Source organism: Pelodiscus sinensis, chromosome 6, assembly GCF_049634645.1.
Source record: "Pelodiscus sinensis isolate JC-2024 chromosome 6, ASM4963464v1, whole genome shotgun sequence".
NCBI classification, from domain to species: Eukaryota; Metazoa; Chordata; order Testudines; family Trionychidae; genus Pelodiscus; species Pelodiscus sinensis.
Genome location: NC_134716.1, coordinates 39,159,338 through 39,174,870, shown reverse-complemented (window position 1 = coordinate 39,174,870; position 15,533 = coordinate 39,159,338). Strand labels below are relative to the sequence as shown.

The following is a 15,533-nucleotide window of genomic DNA, read 5'->3' as shown; positions in this document are numbered from 1 at the left end:
GAAAAGCAGGCATGTTGGAGTAAAATTCTTGACCTACTGAAATCAACCAGAGTTTTGCCATCGACTCCAATGGGGCCAAAATTTCACCCATATTCCTACTGTTTTCAAACACCAGATCAAATTCATCCATCCTTCCTTGAGCATTTCTCCCATGGCATAATTAAGGATGGCATAATTTGGTTCATGGTTTGACTAGTGGGCATAAGTAGGGCCACACCATGTTAGAACCATATTAAAAAAAAAAAAAACTTTAAAAACATGTTGTGTCCCTATCTACAGTCACCAATCACACTGTGACAGGCAAAGATGTTCAGCAGAAGCTGTGTTTAAATCAGTTATAAAAGCTGCTTTCAAATATGTATCCTTTCCCAGTAGAAACAGGGCCTGTGACAGAGTTAAAGCTAAGCGACGATAATAACCATAATTTATCCCCAAATTTATTTTACTTCAAAAATGCATGGTATTATGTTTTGAGTTGAACTGTAATTTCAACATTATTCAAGGGACAGGAAGGTATGTACCATTAATTCAGACTAACGGCCAATACTGTTTAATCTAGAATGCAGCCATCATATCTGCTTGCCTTACTGGTATGATTTCAAAATAAAAGTATGTTTGAATAAATGATAATCATTAAAACCAGTTTGCAAGGGATATAAGCAAAGTTCAAAGTTGCTCAGAAAAGAAAGTGAAGAAAAAAACATAATGTAGGTAAGCTTTAAAAGATATTTTAAATGGAAAAAAACCCATTCAGTGCTTCTAGAAGAAGTTGCATGGAAATAATTGGCCTTCAATCTAGGTAGTGGATTTAATTAAAAATCACATGGCATATTCTACAATTGTTCTGCAAGACTGCAGAGTATGTTATGTGAAATCAATATGGAATGTATCACTAAATTCTTAACTACTTCTTTTGTTAGCCAAATGCTTCATACTCTTGGGCTTTGTCTACACTGCAGGGTTTTTGCACAAGAAGCTTTTTGCAGAAGAAATCTTCTGCAAAAACTTCTTGCGCAAAAGCACGTCCACACCTCAAAAGCTATGTGCTTTTGTGCAAGAGAACGTCCACACTACGTGGACACTCTTGTGCAAGAAAGTTCTGATGGCCATTCACAGAAAAGAACACCTGTGCTTTTTCTGATAGGCTTTTTGTGTGCAAAAAACTCCTGTTAAGTGTCCACACACACCTTTTTGCGCAAGAACTCTTGTGCTAAAAGGAGTTATGCCTCGTAGAAGAAGGTATACCTATGCCGCAAAAATCCCTCTGTTCTGCTGTTTTATTGTAAATGTTCTTGCGCAAAAACATGCTTGAGGTGTGGATGCTCCGCAGGTTTTTGCACAAAAACCCTGTAGTGTAAACATAGCCTTGTTTTCTAAAAGCAAAAATGAAAAGAGTGCATTGTCTATATTATGAGTCATTAGAATGGGTTCATAAAGATGCCCAACTTCATATAAGCTCATTATTAATGATCTATGTAACTCGCAGATTTCTATAGAGCCCAAAATATTGTCCTTATGCTTCAGAACAACTCACTTGACTGAACTATTGTAGTTCATGAAGACTGATCACATATCTACTCCATTTGGGTGAAAACCTTAAATGAATGAGAAGACATTAACATTTACCACTATTAATCCATGCACATAATATAAGATTTTATTTAATATACAGTAATGTCTATGCTTAAAAAGGAATATATGTATGTGCATAAATAACATAACTATTTATTTCCTTGCTTTTTCTGGATTACATTGGCGGGGATCTGCAAACTAGCCACTTGGTAACTTACAATTAATGAAGATTATAATATCCATAATCTCCCTTATTAGATTATATATTATATGGAAAGGTAACATTTCCCATACAAAATCCTACATTAACTTTAAGCTATAGGGTGCAAACATCACTATCTATGTAAACCACAAAAAACAAAGATCCTATAGTTCAGTATTCAACATCTTGTTTATATTCCATTCATCATTTCTACATCTCCACCCTGAAATGTCTTCCTTATCATGACTCAAGCCAATCTTATTCTGTACAACAAATATCCAACCTGTCCTTGCCTTTGTATAGCACAGGCCTGCACAACATACGGCCCGAGGGCCGCATGCAGCCCACAGGGGCTCATTGTGCGGCCTGTGCTGACTACAGGCAGCGCAGCCCCATCCGATCTGCCGGCCGGGTGGAGGAGAGGAGCGCCACCCGGAAGGGGGAAGTGTGGCGATTCTCGCTGCCAGGCTGCCTGCATGCAGCTCTGACGTGAGGAGGCAGGGCGCGAGCTAGAGAGCAGGACGCCGGCAGACACCAGGACGCTGGCATGACGTGGCATTGTAATGTCATGGCTGGCAACCGCCAGATTCAAAAAGGCTCTGTCAGCCCCGCAACCTGGAAGGCAGAAGCCAGGTAGGGGAGGGGAAGGGGCTTGTGCTGAGGGGAGGGGGGCAGGTCAGGAGAAAGGGGAAGACACCAAGGGGCAGGGTACAGGAGAGACAAATAAATGCCAGGGGGCCAAGTGGAGACATGCTTTTTTTTTCCCCCCTCAACACAAATTTTTAGCCCGCGTGTCCGGTATTTTTTGGGAGATCATCCCTACTTGCGGCCCACAGCTGTTTTCTTTGGAGTAATATGGCCCTCGCCGCTTTCCGAGTTGTGCAGGCCTGGTATAACATGTAGTGATTGATTTGCATTTAACAAGCAACTAAAAATTAACAGTGTTTCTGAGGGAATGTCTCAGCTTTTTTATTGATAGGTATTCATATAGTTTGCTCATTGATATGTTACCCACTAACCCCCGTGCTCCTTTGCATAGCTCCAACGCCTTCTGTGAGCTCCAATACTGTTAACCCTCCTGGCTCCCATGAAGACCTGTACTCCTCTCATATCATTCGTCCATCTCATCTTAGCTCCCCAGAGAGCTACTGAAAGCTGCAATTAGGGTTGCTAACCCTCCAGGTTTGGCTTAGAGTCTCTTGGAGTTAGCATCTATTTCCCAGGGACTATTGAAAACAATCCAGGAGATTTTAAGAGGACATTTAAAGAAATTACATTACATCGTGTTGGGGGGGAAACCTCTGGGAATAGTGTCCATCAAAGTTGGCATCCCTAAGTGCAATGGGGAATAGACTTAGCTGTATGGGAGTCCAATACCGTTGTATCATGGCAGGCATATGAGGCTGGGTTAGGTAGAAGAGATGAGATAAAGAGGCATTGATGCTTGAAAGACTTTCCCTATGCTTCTGCCTTGGTTCCCCAGCAAATCAAAAACAATAACCTAAACTTGCCCAGTTTGAAATCTTGGGTTGTGGCTGGTGGTTTGTACAGATAGCTACAAACACCAGTAGGTTGGAGGGCTGGGGGGGATTCTCATGGAGTTTCCCTTCACAGCTCTAACCCTCTTCTAGGTTCCCAGCAGGTAATTCTTTTCCCTCTGAGCCCCTTATCCTCACTAAACCTTCCTTACATTCCTATCTTCCTTTCCCAGATTCTCTCGTCACACTCTGGCTGCACAATCTGTCTACCTGATTCAGGAGAACATGCAAGACACAATTGGTTAGTTAGGGATGCAGCAGGTCAAAACATTTTGACAAAAACAATTTTAACAACAAATTACACAAATTTTGAAAAATGTCATTTGTTAAAATATTACCTCTTGTCAAGGAAGCAGACTGACAGTACCGACAAATAGAAACAGCTGGTTCTTCTGTGGAGTTGCATTGGCTAGTCGTGGTGAAAGTCAATTAGATTATGATAAATAAGAGGAATAACTCCTTCTCTGTTTAATATTACAGTTGAAAAATGACCAGTATCTGAGGTTTTTGCAAACAGTTCTGAAGTTTGGAGTTCATGGGAAATGTTGTTGTTGTTCAGCTAAAGCAGCCAAAGAAAATGTGCGAAATAGGGCAAAAATTACATAGAAAATTCAATTGTCCTATAAGGATATATAGCGCCAAAAGTGGAGATTAAATTCAATCATTCATTTTCATGGTGAAGCAGAAGAATTTAAATCCTGCTTTAGATACAATCTCCACAGACCCTCTAATATAGAGTTTCTACTGATGCATCTATTGTGTATAAAAGCTGCAAAATATCATTTTATCTTTCCTGTAGGCTGAGGACAGAAGTGCCATAGTTTATGAAAATTAACATTTATACCAATGATATATTATCTATTTATTTTTATTACTACCACCTATCTTATGATAATCTTAATAGTTCTAGATGTTTTCCAACACAGAGGAAAGCAGAACCCCTGGAGTCATACAGCCTCATTTATAAAAGTGTGCGTATGATTATTGTATACATGCTGATCCCACAACATCTAACACACATACCACTTATCTTTACTAATATGAGTAGCATCAATAGCTTTAATGTGATTATTCACATTAATAAAGTTAAGCATATTTTTATTTTCAGGATGTGTGCGCTTACTATATAAAATACATACACACTATTCATTCTTCTATGATTTCTTTCTGTAGTGAGAGGCAAAAAGCATGATGTACTGACAGGTGGTCTTCATTATAAAGGTCACTGACATTATAAAGTATCTTATGAAAGATGACACTGCACCTAGAAGGTTATCAGGCAGGAGCCATGAAGTCTAAAACAAAGTCTCTGACTACACTATAAAAGGGTAATATCTCTGACACCTTTTTTTAGTCTTATCACAGTTTTCACAGAGTCCCTCCCAGAGGTCTTAATCACCCTTTCCTTTTCCTTCAGCAGGCATGTATTCACTTCCCCAAAGCATTGTCTCCAAGTACTCTGGGAAAGTACTGAAGTTATAAAGGAGCTACTGTAATTATAAGTACTACAGTAATGGATTCAAGTACACTCATTTATCATAAAGGGCTTCCCCATCTGTCTCTAAAGTATGCTCAAAATGCTGTGTATTTGATAATATTAAGGTGGAAAATTTAACACATTTTCCTCTCAAACACTGCATATTGGTTAACTTTTTGTCAAATAGCATGCCTGCAGATTGACTGATAAAAGAGATTTGTGTGTGTGGTCTCTTCCTAATTTATTTGCACTTCAACCCACTGGGATCAAGCTGCAATCCCTGTAGGCAAAAGAAGATTAGGGAAAGGGACTGACTGTTTTTTCCCAGAGACAGACGGGAAAGCAACTCTTCAAGTATTGCAAGTTCTTCTGGCCTCTATACAAATTGTTCCTGAGTGTGGAGAGTTTCCAAAAGACCTAATTAGCAACTCACTACAAACATTTCTTTGCATTAGCTAATGATCCGGCTACACTTGTAAGCAAACAGTACCAACATATCTAATCAATGCAGAAAAACCAACAGAATGCCTATTAAACATCTGGATGTAATTTTCTAGTTAGACTTGAAATAAAATGAAAACATATGCAGGTTCCTTTGATCTCTGCCTTAACAAAGAAATTGTTGATATAAAAGCATACTGGCTAGTCAATGTGTCATTTTCATAAACCCTGGTCATTTCTCTTCAGATGTTCCCAATTTAATTTTGTTGGTTTCCTGCAATCTCTAATTTTACCATATTGTGTGAAACCACAAGAGATTCTTTGGATCTGATTTTATTTGAGGTTTTACTGATGCATAATTTGCTACTGATTTTTTTTTCCTACTTAGTCTGGAAGAATTTTTTAAGGGCAACAAACTGAGAGAAGGTAATCGCGAGATGAAGGAAAAAAGTCATCCTGGAACTTGTCAAAAATTCCTGTTTATAAGACAAATTATTAATTTGAAAAAAGTTGAAAAAATATGTAAAGAGCTGATTAACTGTAATATAGTGAATTATGATAAAGTAAATAATTTTATCTTGTTATAATTTTGATTTTATAAATAAGGCAGAATCTTGAAAAAATACTCCTTTTGCATTTCATTATAACCATTATAATCTCTTCAAATATAGCACTATTATATTACATATACCATATGACTCAGGCACTCTTTCATCTAGTTTTGCTCCTAGCTGTACAGTAAGCACATTGCAACCAAATATTTTAAAATGTTCATCTTCTTTTTCTGAAAGATAATCCAATGAATTTTTAAATAAATAATTTTAAAAGCATAAACCCTATTAAATCTTATACTTGTCTTTTAAATTTTTTTCTTACCGCATTATGGTTTGCAGAGGAGTGAAGTAAATTACAATTTTTAGAAAGAGTTTTCTTCTCCATTAGCAAATTCCAGATAATTGACATTACCAGCATTTTATTATAAAGATTTTGCCACTCTGTGGGAATTTTTAAAAAGTGAAAATGTATTCATATTGCTTGTAACCAATAATGCTAACTGTAAAGAATAAAAAAATAAATCAAATGAAAATCATTCCTCTGATTGAGCAAGATGCTATATCTGAAACCTAATATTATAATAAAACTACATTTTGGGCCTGATCCTGATTGGTTTGTGCACCCAAAACTCCCACTGATGTCATTGTGAGTTTTGGTACAAAATCAAAACAGGATTAGGCCTTGACACTGTCGGAAATCAGAACATCAAATTAGTATGCTCGTAGTAAGGGAAAAAAGTATCAGATTTCAAATAAATGAGTAGAAATTATGATTAAATAGAGATTTTTGGTATTTTATTATTGAAGGCCTCTGCAAACAGCATGTTTATTTAAAACATAAGATTAAAGCAGCTTGATTGTTTAAACATCATTATTTTTAATGCAGTAGTATAATTATTACAGTATAACAGTCTAAAAGAAAATATTACCTTGAATGGGATACAGCTGAGCTTTCTATACCTTTACTCTTCAACGTATCCAAATTTTGCTCTTGTTGCACTGGCTTAAGTATTGAGAAACATCATGGACTCCAGTGCAATTAACATTACATTTACATTGGTAAAAAAACAACAAATGGTCTGCCAAGAGCAGATTTTGGTCCCCTACCATCAGACCATGATGAATTATAAATTAACTACATGAAAGAACGAGTATTTATTTATTTATTTATTTAATACATATAATAACTTTCATTTTACAAAAATCAACCCGTTTTATAATCAAACAGTTCTATGACTGGTTTTACTGCTTATCCATTCTGATTTTGATGGAAGAGGCTCAAAATGCCCTTAAGTCTCTGCTCCTGGCACCTCAGTAGGTCAGAAAGAACTTGTTAAAAGGAATGAGGAAAACAGAGTGCTCTCCTGCATTTGTTAAAACATGCCCTGAAAAATTTAAATATGGTAAATACCGGTAAAGATCACAAGACATTTCAACTTTCATGTAGGTGAGCAATTAAAATATCCACTTTTGTTCTTGTTCCAAAATATACTGCTGTTTTAATGCTTAATCTGTTTATATCTCATTAACAACTTGCGCCAGCAGGCTAAGCATTGTATTAACCAAAGCTGGATGAGAAAGTGTTGTGTTGTCTCAGGTTCCATAACTACCAGGTGCACTCCTACCATATATAATGATAGTTTGTATTTTATAGCACTTCTCATCTGAGGAATCTAAAGTGCTTTATAAGCATTAATTAATTAAACTTCTTACTGCCTCTGTGAGATAGCTAAATATGCTAATAATATCTATTTTATATGAATAAACTGATGCACAGAGAGGTTAAGTGCCTTGCCCATGATAACACAGCAAATCATTGGCAGAGTTGGCCATAGACTTCTCGGAAATTCTGACTCCCAGACTTGTGCATGAACCACTAGACAAATTTACAATCTGCTACCACAAACACTGCCTTCTATTTAAAAGCAAATCTTTGTTGACTACCCTTAGGAAATGGTGAAAGGAGAAAATATATTTTCTTAGCCTTATAAGTATCACATTCAAAACCCTAAGGAGTGCAAAATTCATCTGGTATTTTGCAAAATACTCACAGGTAATAAGAGCTTTGTTTTAGTTTTTGTTATCCACACCTTCCCCTACACACACACACCTCTGTCTTCTGTCATTTCTTAAATGCAGGTAAAATTGGTAATAAAGCAGTTCAAAAATAATAGAGAATTGAATAAAGCCATACATTGCTCTTGTTCAGAGATGTAACGATTTCACTCCTATTGAATTGTAACTATAATCACTTCTAATTTAAATTATATACTGAAAGTACAATTATGAATAAATCAATCGCATACACATTTAAAGGAAAGTTTAAATATAGGGTGAAAAAATGTTTACTATTAAATTGCTCTCTTTATGTTCAAGTGGCTCCCTATAATATTTAGAATCTCTCCACTAGGTAAAATATATTACAGTAACTGAATAAGTACATGAACATTTATTAAAGCATTGTTTTAAATTTAAAGCTATTCGTGCCTGATGCTTGATTATTAAATTCTGTTATAAATAAAATGGTTGTTACTAGAGGATGTGTTCTAAAGATGTTTACATCCCATTGTGGGCTGTGTCAGTGTTTGGCATGGTGGTAGTCACACATGGAACATGTGGAATTGATTTGACCCTAGTCTATTTCAAATAGACCTATAAACTGTTTATAATATTGGAAGTTTCTGAGTGCTTGGCTCTGATGAAACTCCCTTAGAAAAAGTCAGTATTACGCAATATGGACAACTTCATTTCTGTCTGAGGTTACCGTCTAAAATTATATTGCAATATATTAGACCTGAGGTGAGACTTTCTTCCTACTTTATTATGTATCTCCTCTATTGAAATACACTATAAGTGGGTGCCATAGTTTATGCACCTGTCTGTACATAACCTATAAATCAAATATGTATGCATACCATAGTTGTCTGTTAGAATTAGAAAGTAAATGCTGAGATAAAAAATCATAGGCTAAAAGTGCTTTCAATTTACAACAATGAACAGCACTGAATGTTGTTTTTAATAAAAACAGGTATGAGAGCAAAATGGGGCCTGATTTGTGGTGATTTGGATGGGCTGTATATCTGTATTATAATAGCATAAAGTGGTCATTTGTATAATTTATATTTAAATACAACTGAGTATGTATATACATAAGACATTAAAATAGTTGACCACTAGTGGATCTTATGGGTAAATTGGCTTTCCAGCAACTGAGTTTTGTCATGTTCATAACTTTCCTTCTGGTCCTCGAGGTGAATTGTTCTAAGAAAAATTGGATACAGATAACTATATACACACTAACCTCAAAGGCTGCCCTAGTGCATAACACTCTACACCTTAGCTTGTGTGTTTAAGCAGGGCACTGTACGTCTGGCTGTAAAGGCAGCTGGTCCTGCCCTAAAATAGGATGCAGTATTTATCTTTCCATGTTACTTTCACAGATTGAGACTAGAGAAAGGAGGGAGGGCAAAGTGGAGGAATAAACCAGATCCCAGCAATACACTCCTCCCTCCATTCTCTTTCCCCTCCTCCTCCTCCTCCTCCATTCTCTTTCCCCTCCTCCTCCTCCTCCTCCTCCTTTCTCTCTGGTTCCCCCCCCCCGCCCACGTTACTTTGAGTGACAGTTCAGCCTCTCCCCTCTCCTTCCCACCGTCCTTCCCGTTCTCCCCAGCCTTTCTGAGCGTTCCACGGACTCCTATTGGTCCGCTCGGAAGGGTCCTGCCGCTCTGCCAGGAGAGCTGGAGGGATCAGCCGCTTGCCCCATTGGGCAGGCGGGAGGAGTACATCAGCGCCCCACGTTGGTGCCTGAGCAGGCGATTGGCCAGGGTCCTCCCCACCTCCCTTCGAGTGGGCGGGGCCGGGTGGCTGGTTAGCTAGAGGAGTGTGAAACCGCGTGTTAATGTAGCCAGCGCGGGCGGATACATTGTGTCCCGTGTACCGAGAGCCTGCTACTGCCTGGGCGCTGCGCTCCTCGGCCCGCACCCCGCGGAGTTTGCATCCTGCGCGCTATTAGCCATGGGGGCGCGGCTGTAAGTGGGGGGGGGGGTCTGGGTTTTTTTTCCCCCCGCCCGCCGCTGTCTGGATGTGTCACCCCGGGGCGCTGGAGAGAACTTTGTCCCGGCCGTGAGCGGGGCGAGGCGCCGGCCCAGGATGCTGCTGCGCGCGGGGCGCTGCTGGTGAGAGCCGCTGCTGCGAGCGAGGCTGCCGCGGGGCTGATCCACGGAGGAGTTGATTAGCCTTTGAATAGCCCTGCCGGGTGCGCTTGGGGGGGAGGGTGGCCTGGGAGCAGGGGGTGGGTGTTGCTGGTGCCTCTCTCTTTGCAACGGCCCGAGGAGTCTCCGCGGTGCATGTGCCGCTGGAGCCGGCCCCTGCTACTCTGCGAGCGGCCCTTTCGCCAACGCCCGGGAGCAGCAGCAGCGCGGCACTCGCCGGGGACTTTCTCTCGTGCCCCTATCTGCTGAGTGTCCCGCTGGTGCCAGCCCGCCCGCGCCCCGGCCTGGATTTCCCCTGCGGGCAGGAGCCGTGGGGAGAGGATTCGCCCCCGCTCGGAGTTTCCGGTCTTACAATTGCACAAGTTACGAGCCTGCGAAAGGGGATTATTTACGCTGCAGACAGAAGCGGCGGCCGGAGGAGGAGGAGGCGGTCAGGCAGCGAGGGGAGCAGCCACCCCCCGCCTTGTGCCGCCCCCGCCCCGCGGAGCGGCGCGGCCTGGGGACCGGCTGGGGCCGGCGCGCCCAAGGAGCCGACACCTGCCGGTGACTTTTCAGAAAGCGGCGGGACCGAGCCCCCAGCCCGACAACAACAAAGGAGGCGACGGGAGGAGCATGCCGCGGCCGGGGCGCTGAGCGGTGGCGTCTGCCCCCGGGGGCTGCACGGGGCTCGGGATCTAAAGTTGGGGTCTGAGTCGAGAATTGAGCTGCACAGGAGCAAAGCGGCGGCCAGAGCCATGTTTCCCCAGAGCCGGCATCCCGTAAGTAACCCCAGGCCCGGACACCCCGCAGGTGGGGGTGACAGAGCGGGGATCCCCGCTGCTCTTTCCCCAGGGTGAGTGAGTGAGTGAGTGGCTAGTACCCCTGCTTGCCCAGTCAGCCTCTCTCGCTGTCGGGGCTACATTCTCCACCGCCTCCGCCTCCTGCTCTCGCAGTCCCGCGGGCCCTTGGGCTTCCTGCCCTAAGAATAGCAGACCCACAACAGGGCACGAGGCAACTTATTGGCTTTCCTGCTCTTCTCCCCCCCCCCCCCCCCCCCCCCCCCCCCCGGCGTGTCCCTTTCCCGGAACTCAGACCTTGCCTGTCTACCGGAGAGCATAGGGGGATGGGGGTAGGGCGTCTCCTCTCTCCCTCCTTCCCTTTTGTTTTAATGTGTAACTTATTTGCATCTAAATGACAATGGCGGGGCCGGGACGCTCCCCCGCCTCCCCGCCAGGTTGGCTCCTTCCCCCTTCTTTAGTTGTGGCCAAATAAGCTCTGGCTGCTGGACCCAGGGACAGGATATGAGCTCGCCTTTCCACCCCCCCCCCCCCCCCACCGCACTTGATTTTACAGCAGGGAGCGGTTAGCAACCTACTAGTTTTCCTGGGATGGTGGTGACAAGTGTAAGGAGAGTTGAGGGGTGTTCCAGGGTGGAGTGAAAACCAACTTCTTTTTTTGTGGGGGAGGAGGTGTAGTGGGCAGTCGTGATAAGTGGAAGGAGGAGCTGGATCTCCAAGTTTCTCCCCGCTTCCATTAGCACACACAGTTGTTCATGTGTTGCTGGAGGTGCCCCAGTTGTAGGGTGGCAAATGGTGGTGGGAGCAGGTGCTTCCTAAGAAGCTACCTGCCAAGACAGTGGGATAAGTAGCTTATCTTTCATGCCCATCTTATGGCCTTGCTCACTGTTTTTTGTTTAAACATTTTTCTTTTCTTGTGCCTTCTTTCTTCTCTCCTGGCCTTTCTAGACACCACACCAGGCTGCAGGTCAGCCTTTTAAATTCACTATTCCAGAGTCTCTAGATCGGATCAAAGAGGAGTTTCAGTTCCTCCAAGCTCAGTATCACAGGTGGGTGCATCATGTTTTTTTCATACCCAATTCTCCCTGCACCGCAGGCCTGAGGCACATACTGCGTTTGAGGATTTCAGGCTGGTGCACAACGTGTTGTTCAGTGGGGTGTATTTCTTATCTCCACTTTTGCTGGTGGGAGAAGCTGTGTTTTATGTCTGTGTCCAGATGGTGGCGTGTGGAGTCACAGTTAAGTCCTGTCATTCACTCCTTTTCTTTACTTGCCATTGTTTTCATAGCTTGTTTTGCTGCTGTTCAGATGAACTTTTTCTGTGTGTTTTTAGAGCTTCACAATAACTGTCAATATTTGCTCTTGGGAATTTTGTAATAGGCTGTGTTCAGAACAGCAGGTCAATGGGTGACTTTGTCCTCATGTTACCGCATTCCAGTACTAAGGACTGTTGAAATAAGGTTTTAATAAGAACTAGAAGTTCAATGGGAAGCAGTGAAGTCCAGTGGTGAAATTGAGTGTCTGAGTTTAGGACCAGTTTAGGTTCTAAGCCCAGCTCTGGCACTTAATATATGGAACCATCTGTAAAATGCTCAGGATGGGAGTGTGGAATTTAACTCTTTGATAGGATTCTTTAGTGAAAAGCCTACAAAGTATTGGGAGAGAATATCCCCTTCTAACTGTAGGGGAAAATGTAAAAGGCTGGTTCTCAGCTTATGTATGTCTGCACTTTTTTGATGCAAATAAGACTTTAAAGAGCAAATAAGGATTTTTAAAAAAGCATGCAAGTATTTTAGTGTGCTACCACATATAAGTGAATTTCATTGCTTTGGTAATCTAAGTTATGGTTGCTATACTATTCTTGATATATTGCCAGTTCTTGTGCATGTTGCTGAGGTCTCTGCCCATGTCAAGGATGTATTTCCCCTTATTGTATGGACAGTACTTTTGGCATTAAAAGGGAATGTGTCCCTTGGTGTATTGCTGTATCCTGTGTTTGAGTAGAGATGAATAGAGAGTTCCATGTACATATTTCTATCTTTTTAAAGTTTGGACTACACATTCTTCATGTTGTTGTCCCTGGGTTTTATTTCTAAATAGTAACTCACAAAGGCCTGTGTTTATTTTTGATAACTCTTGCATTTAAAAGTGCATCAACTGTGTACTGTTACATATACAAAAGATGACCATTTGGATAGATTTACTATTTTTTTTTTGTAATATGGACTGGTAATAGATTCTTTTTTTAAAGAAGTAGTATCTAATATTTTGTTTAAATTGGAAATATTGGAGTAGTAAATGGTACAGCTTATTTGAAACTAGTTTCTCCATTTACTTTTTATGTACTTAGGAGAACAAAAAATAAAGGCACGCCGAATTTTAAATAATACTTAAAAAAAAAAAAAAAAAAAAAAAAGAGAGAACCTCTTTTCCAGTCTTTGACAAGATAGTGAAGTACAAAATCAGATTTCTTGGAGTAAAAGTCTAGAATTGAAATGCCCTTGAATTTCCTACAGTGGTGTTGCTGTTAAATTCTGGTACATTACATGTGAAGTGTAAAGAGCTTTCTAGTTCACTAAGAGTTAAACTAGTGAATTCGGGCAATCCAATAGTCCTGGGGGTTGTGGCAATGTTTGGTAATCACTCTAAGTATATAGTGTTTTAATATTTAAAGCCTTATTTAGTATGTATTTAAAATGAATCTGATTTGAAGGATGCTATGTACTCTTAATATTCATATTCAGTTTTTTTCTATTACACTAGTCTAATGAGCAATTGATGTAAATACCCATAAGCTTTAGGCTTTTCCCTATAAAGTGCAAATAGGGCAGGTAGATGTCAAAACAAGTGTCAAACATTTACATTAAAGTGTCTTATTTTATTTTTGTAGCCTTAAATTGGAATGTGAGAAACTGGCAAGTGAAAAGACAGAAATGCAACGGCACTATGTGATGGTAAGTGTAAGATTTGTTTCCTTTTTGTTTATAACAGTAAATATTTTATTATTGTATGCTGGTTTTACATTGTACTTCCCTTTATTTGCAGTACTATGAAATGTCCTATGGATTAAACATTGAAATGCACAAGCAGGTAAGATGTTCATCTAAGTTCATAAGTACTAAATTTATACTTACAACTTATAATTTGTTTATGGTACTAAAACAGAACTCTTAGATTTATATTTGAATTCATGCAGTATGTCTGAAAGAGTGCATTGATTCATAGTTGCGACTAGTAAATGTTGTTCACCTGCCTAATATAAAATGATGGGACAAATAAGGCTTGCAGAACAGAAGGGCTGTGTTGGTGCTGAGTCTGAAGTATGTGGATAAATATATAGGAAATGGCTCATTTCTGTAAACATAGACTTTTCAGTTATGTGGTTTATAAGGAAATAAATTGAGGAAATTCCTAGATGGTACAACCTTGGATCTGTCTAATCAGTCTCTTATGCATCTGCAGCATATGTTGACAGTGGTTCAAAATCTAGCAATTTAAAAGTATGAAAAGATTAGTGACTTGGAAAATTCTAGTTATGACTGAGTTTGCAAGTTCCCATAAAATTCACACTTATGGCCACTATAATGGTGAATAAAAAGAGGTATTGAACTGGAACAAGGCACTAAGGACCTCATAAGAGAAGAAAAGCTAAATGATTGCTCAGCCCAGAGGACCCTCAATTGAGTAGTCATTGTCTGCCAAAGAAAGCATTAATGGCAGGGTGTAAGTATTCTGTAGATATGCTGACATTCACTTTTTCATCAAGATGCTGGTACAATAAGTCTTTCAGAAATCGATGGCCTCTTAAAAAAATTATCATTAGATGAAGTTGCACAGTTGGACACATTTCAAAGTGCAACAATACAATTCTTTCTTGATGTATATGTGCTATTTCATCTAAAACTCCTTGTTTCATTAAATTAAAGAGCATGGCTGACCGGCTAGGGCACAGCGAATAAATTGATTAGTTCAGGTTTCAGATCTTCAGTATATTCAAAGACTTTCATTAAGCAAGTATATTTCAGAGCTGAATTCTGTTTTTGTAACTTTAAACTCTAATATTTTTTTCTTAAATATTATCATGCCTTGAAAAATATGAAATTTGGTAGTGTGGAGTTAGATGTGTGGATGTAGATGTTTCATTGGAGATGCATTTGGTTCAAAGTCACAGTATCGACTATATTGTGGAAATATGACAAGCTTGTTTTAAGGTAACAATGACTTTTATAGGAAGAAGCTTTGAGGTACCATTTGTGACTGTCAGATTAGCTCTGAAGCTGAACTTTTTTTCCCCCTTTTGCAAGTAAAATTTGAAACTGACAGTTTGACTTCAGGCAACTGTTTTGGGGTCAGTGTGGGGGGAAAAAAAATCTGTTCAATTAACTTAATGGTGGACTGTGACGTGGTAAAATATTATGATAAAAATAGTATCCAGATGTAAAACTCTTCTGTTAAGTGTCAAATTTATAATAGGAGTAGAAGTTCTTGTAACATCTCAGACAGATTTAAAATAATGGAACAGTAGATGAGAGCATGCAGTTTGTGTAAATGCATTAAAATATTAATCTCTGTTGTTACTCTATTGTTACTTTAAAGTAACAAGTCCACAAAATCAAGCAGCCTCAGAGAGCTCATCTTTCCACATTGAAACTAGCTTCTGTATATTACCAGGCTTTTAAATTATTTGATATAAGTTTATTTGCTGTGGTGGTATAGCGCATAAACTTTTAAAATAAATGAAAGAATGTATTATAACCTGTGT

At 40.2% G+C, this 15,533-nt stretch overlaps 1 protein-coding gene across 4 annotated transcripts in view; it reads left to right on the top strand.

Moving 5' to 3' along the window:
- Positions 1 to 9,644: 9,644 nt before the first annotated feature.
- The window catches only part of TLE1 (TLE family member 1, transcriptional corepressor), an 89,524-nt gene continuing 83,635 nt past the window's right edge, over positions 9,645 to 15,533 (top strand). For 2 of the 4 annotated variants that reach the window (XM_075931752.1, XM_075931754.1), the window contains exons 1-4: positions 10,036 to 10,753; positions 11,720 to 11,820; positions 13,662 to 13,725; positions 13,817 to 13,861. In XM_075931752.1, coding sequence (XP_075787867.1) covers positions 10,730 to 10,753; positions 11,720 to 11,820; positions 13,662 to 13,725; positions 13,817 to 13,861 — 234 coding nt within the window. In that variant the 5' untranslated portion in view covers positions 10,036 to 10,729. Of the gene's footprint in view, positions 10,754 to 11,719; positions 11,821 to 12,015; positions 12,489 to 13,661; positions 13,726 to 13,816; positions 13,862 to 15,533 lie in introns of those variants that run through there. The other 2 variants (XM_075931753.1, XM_075931755.1) reach the window with 2 other exon arrangements.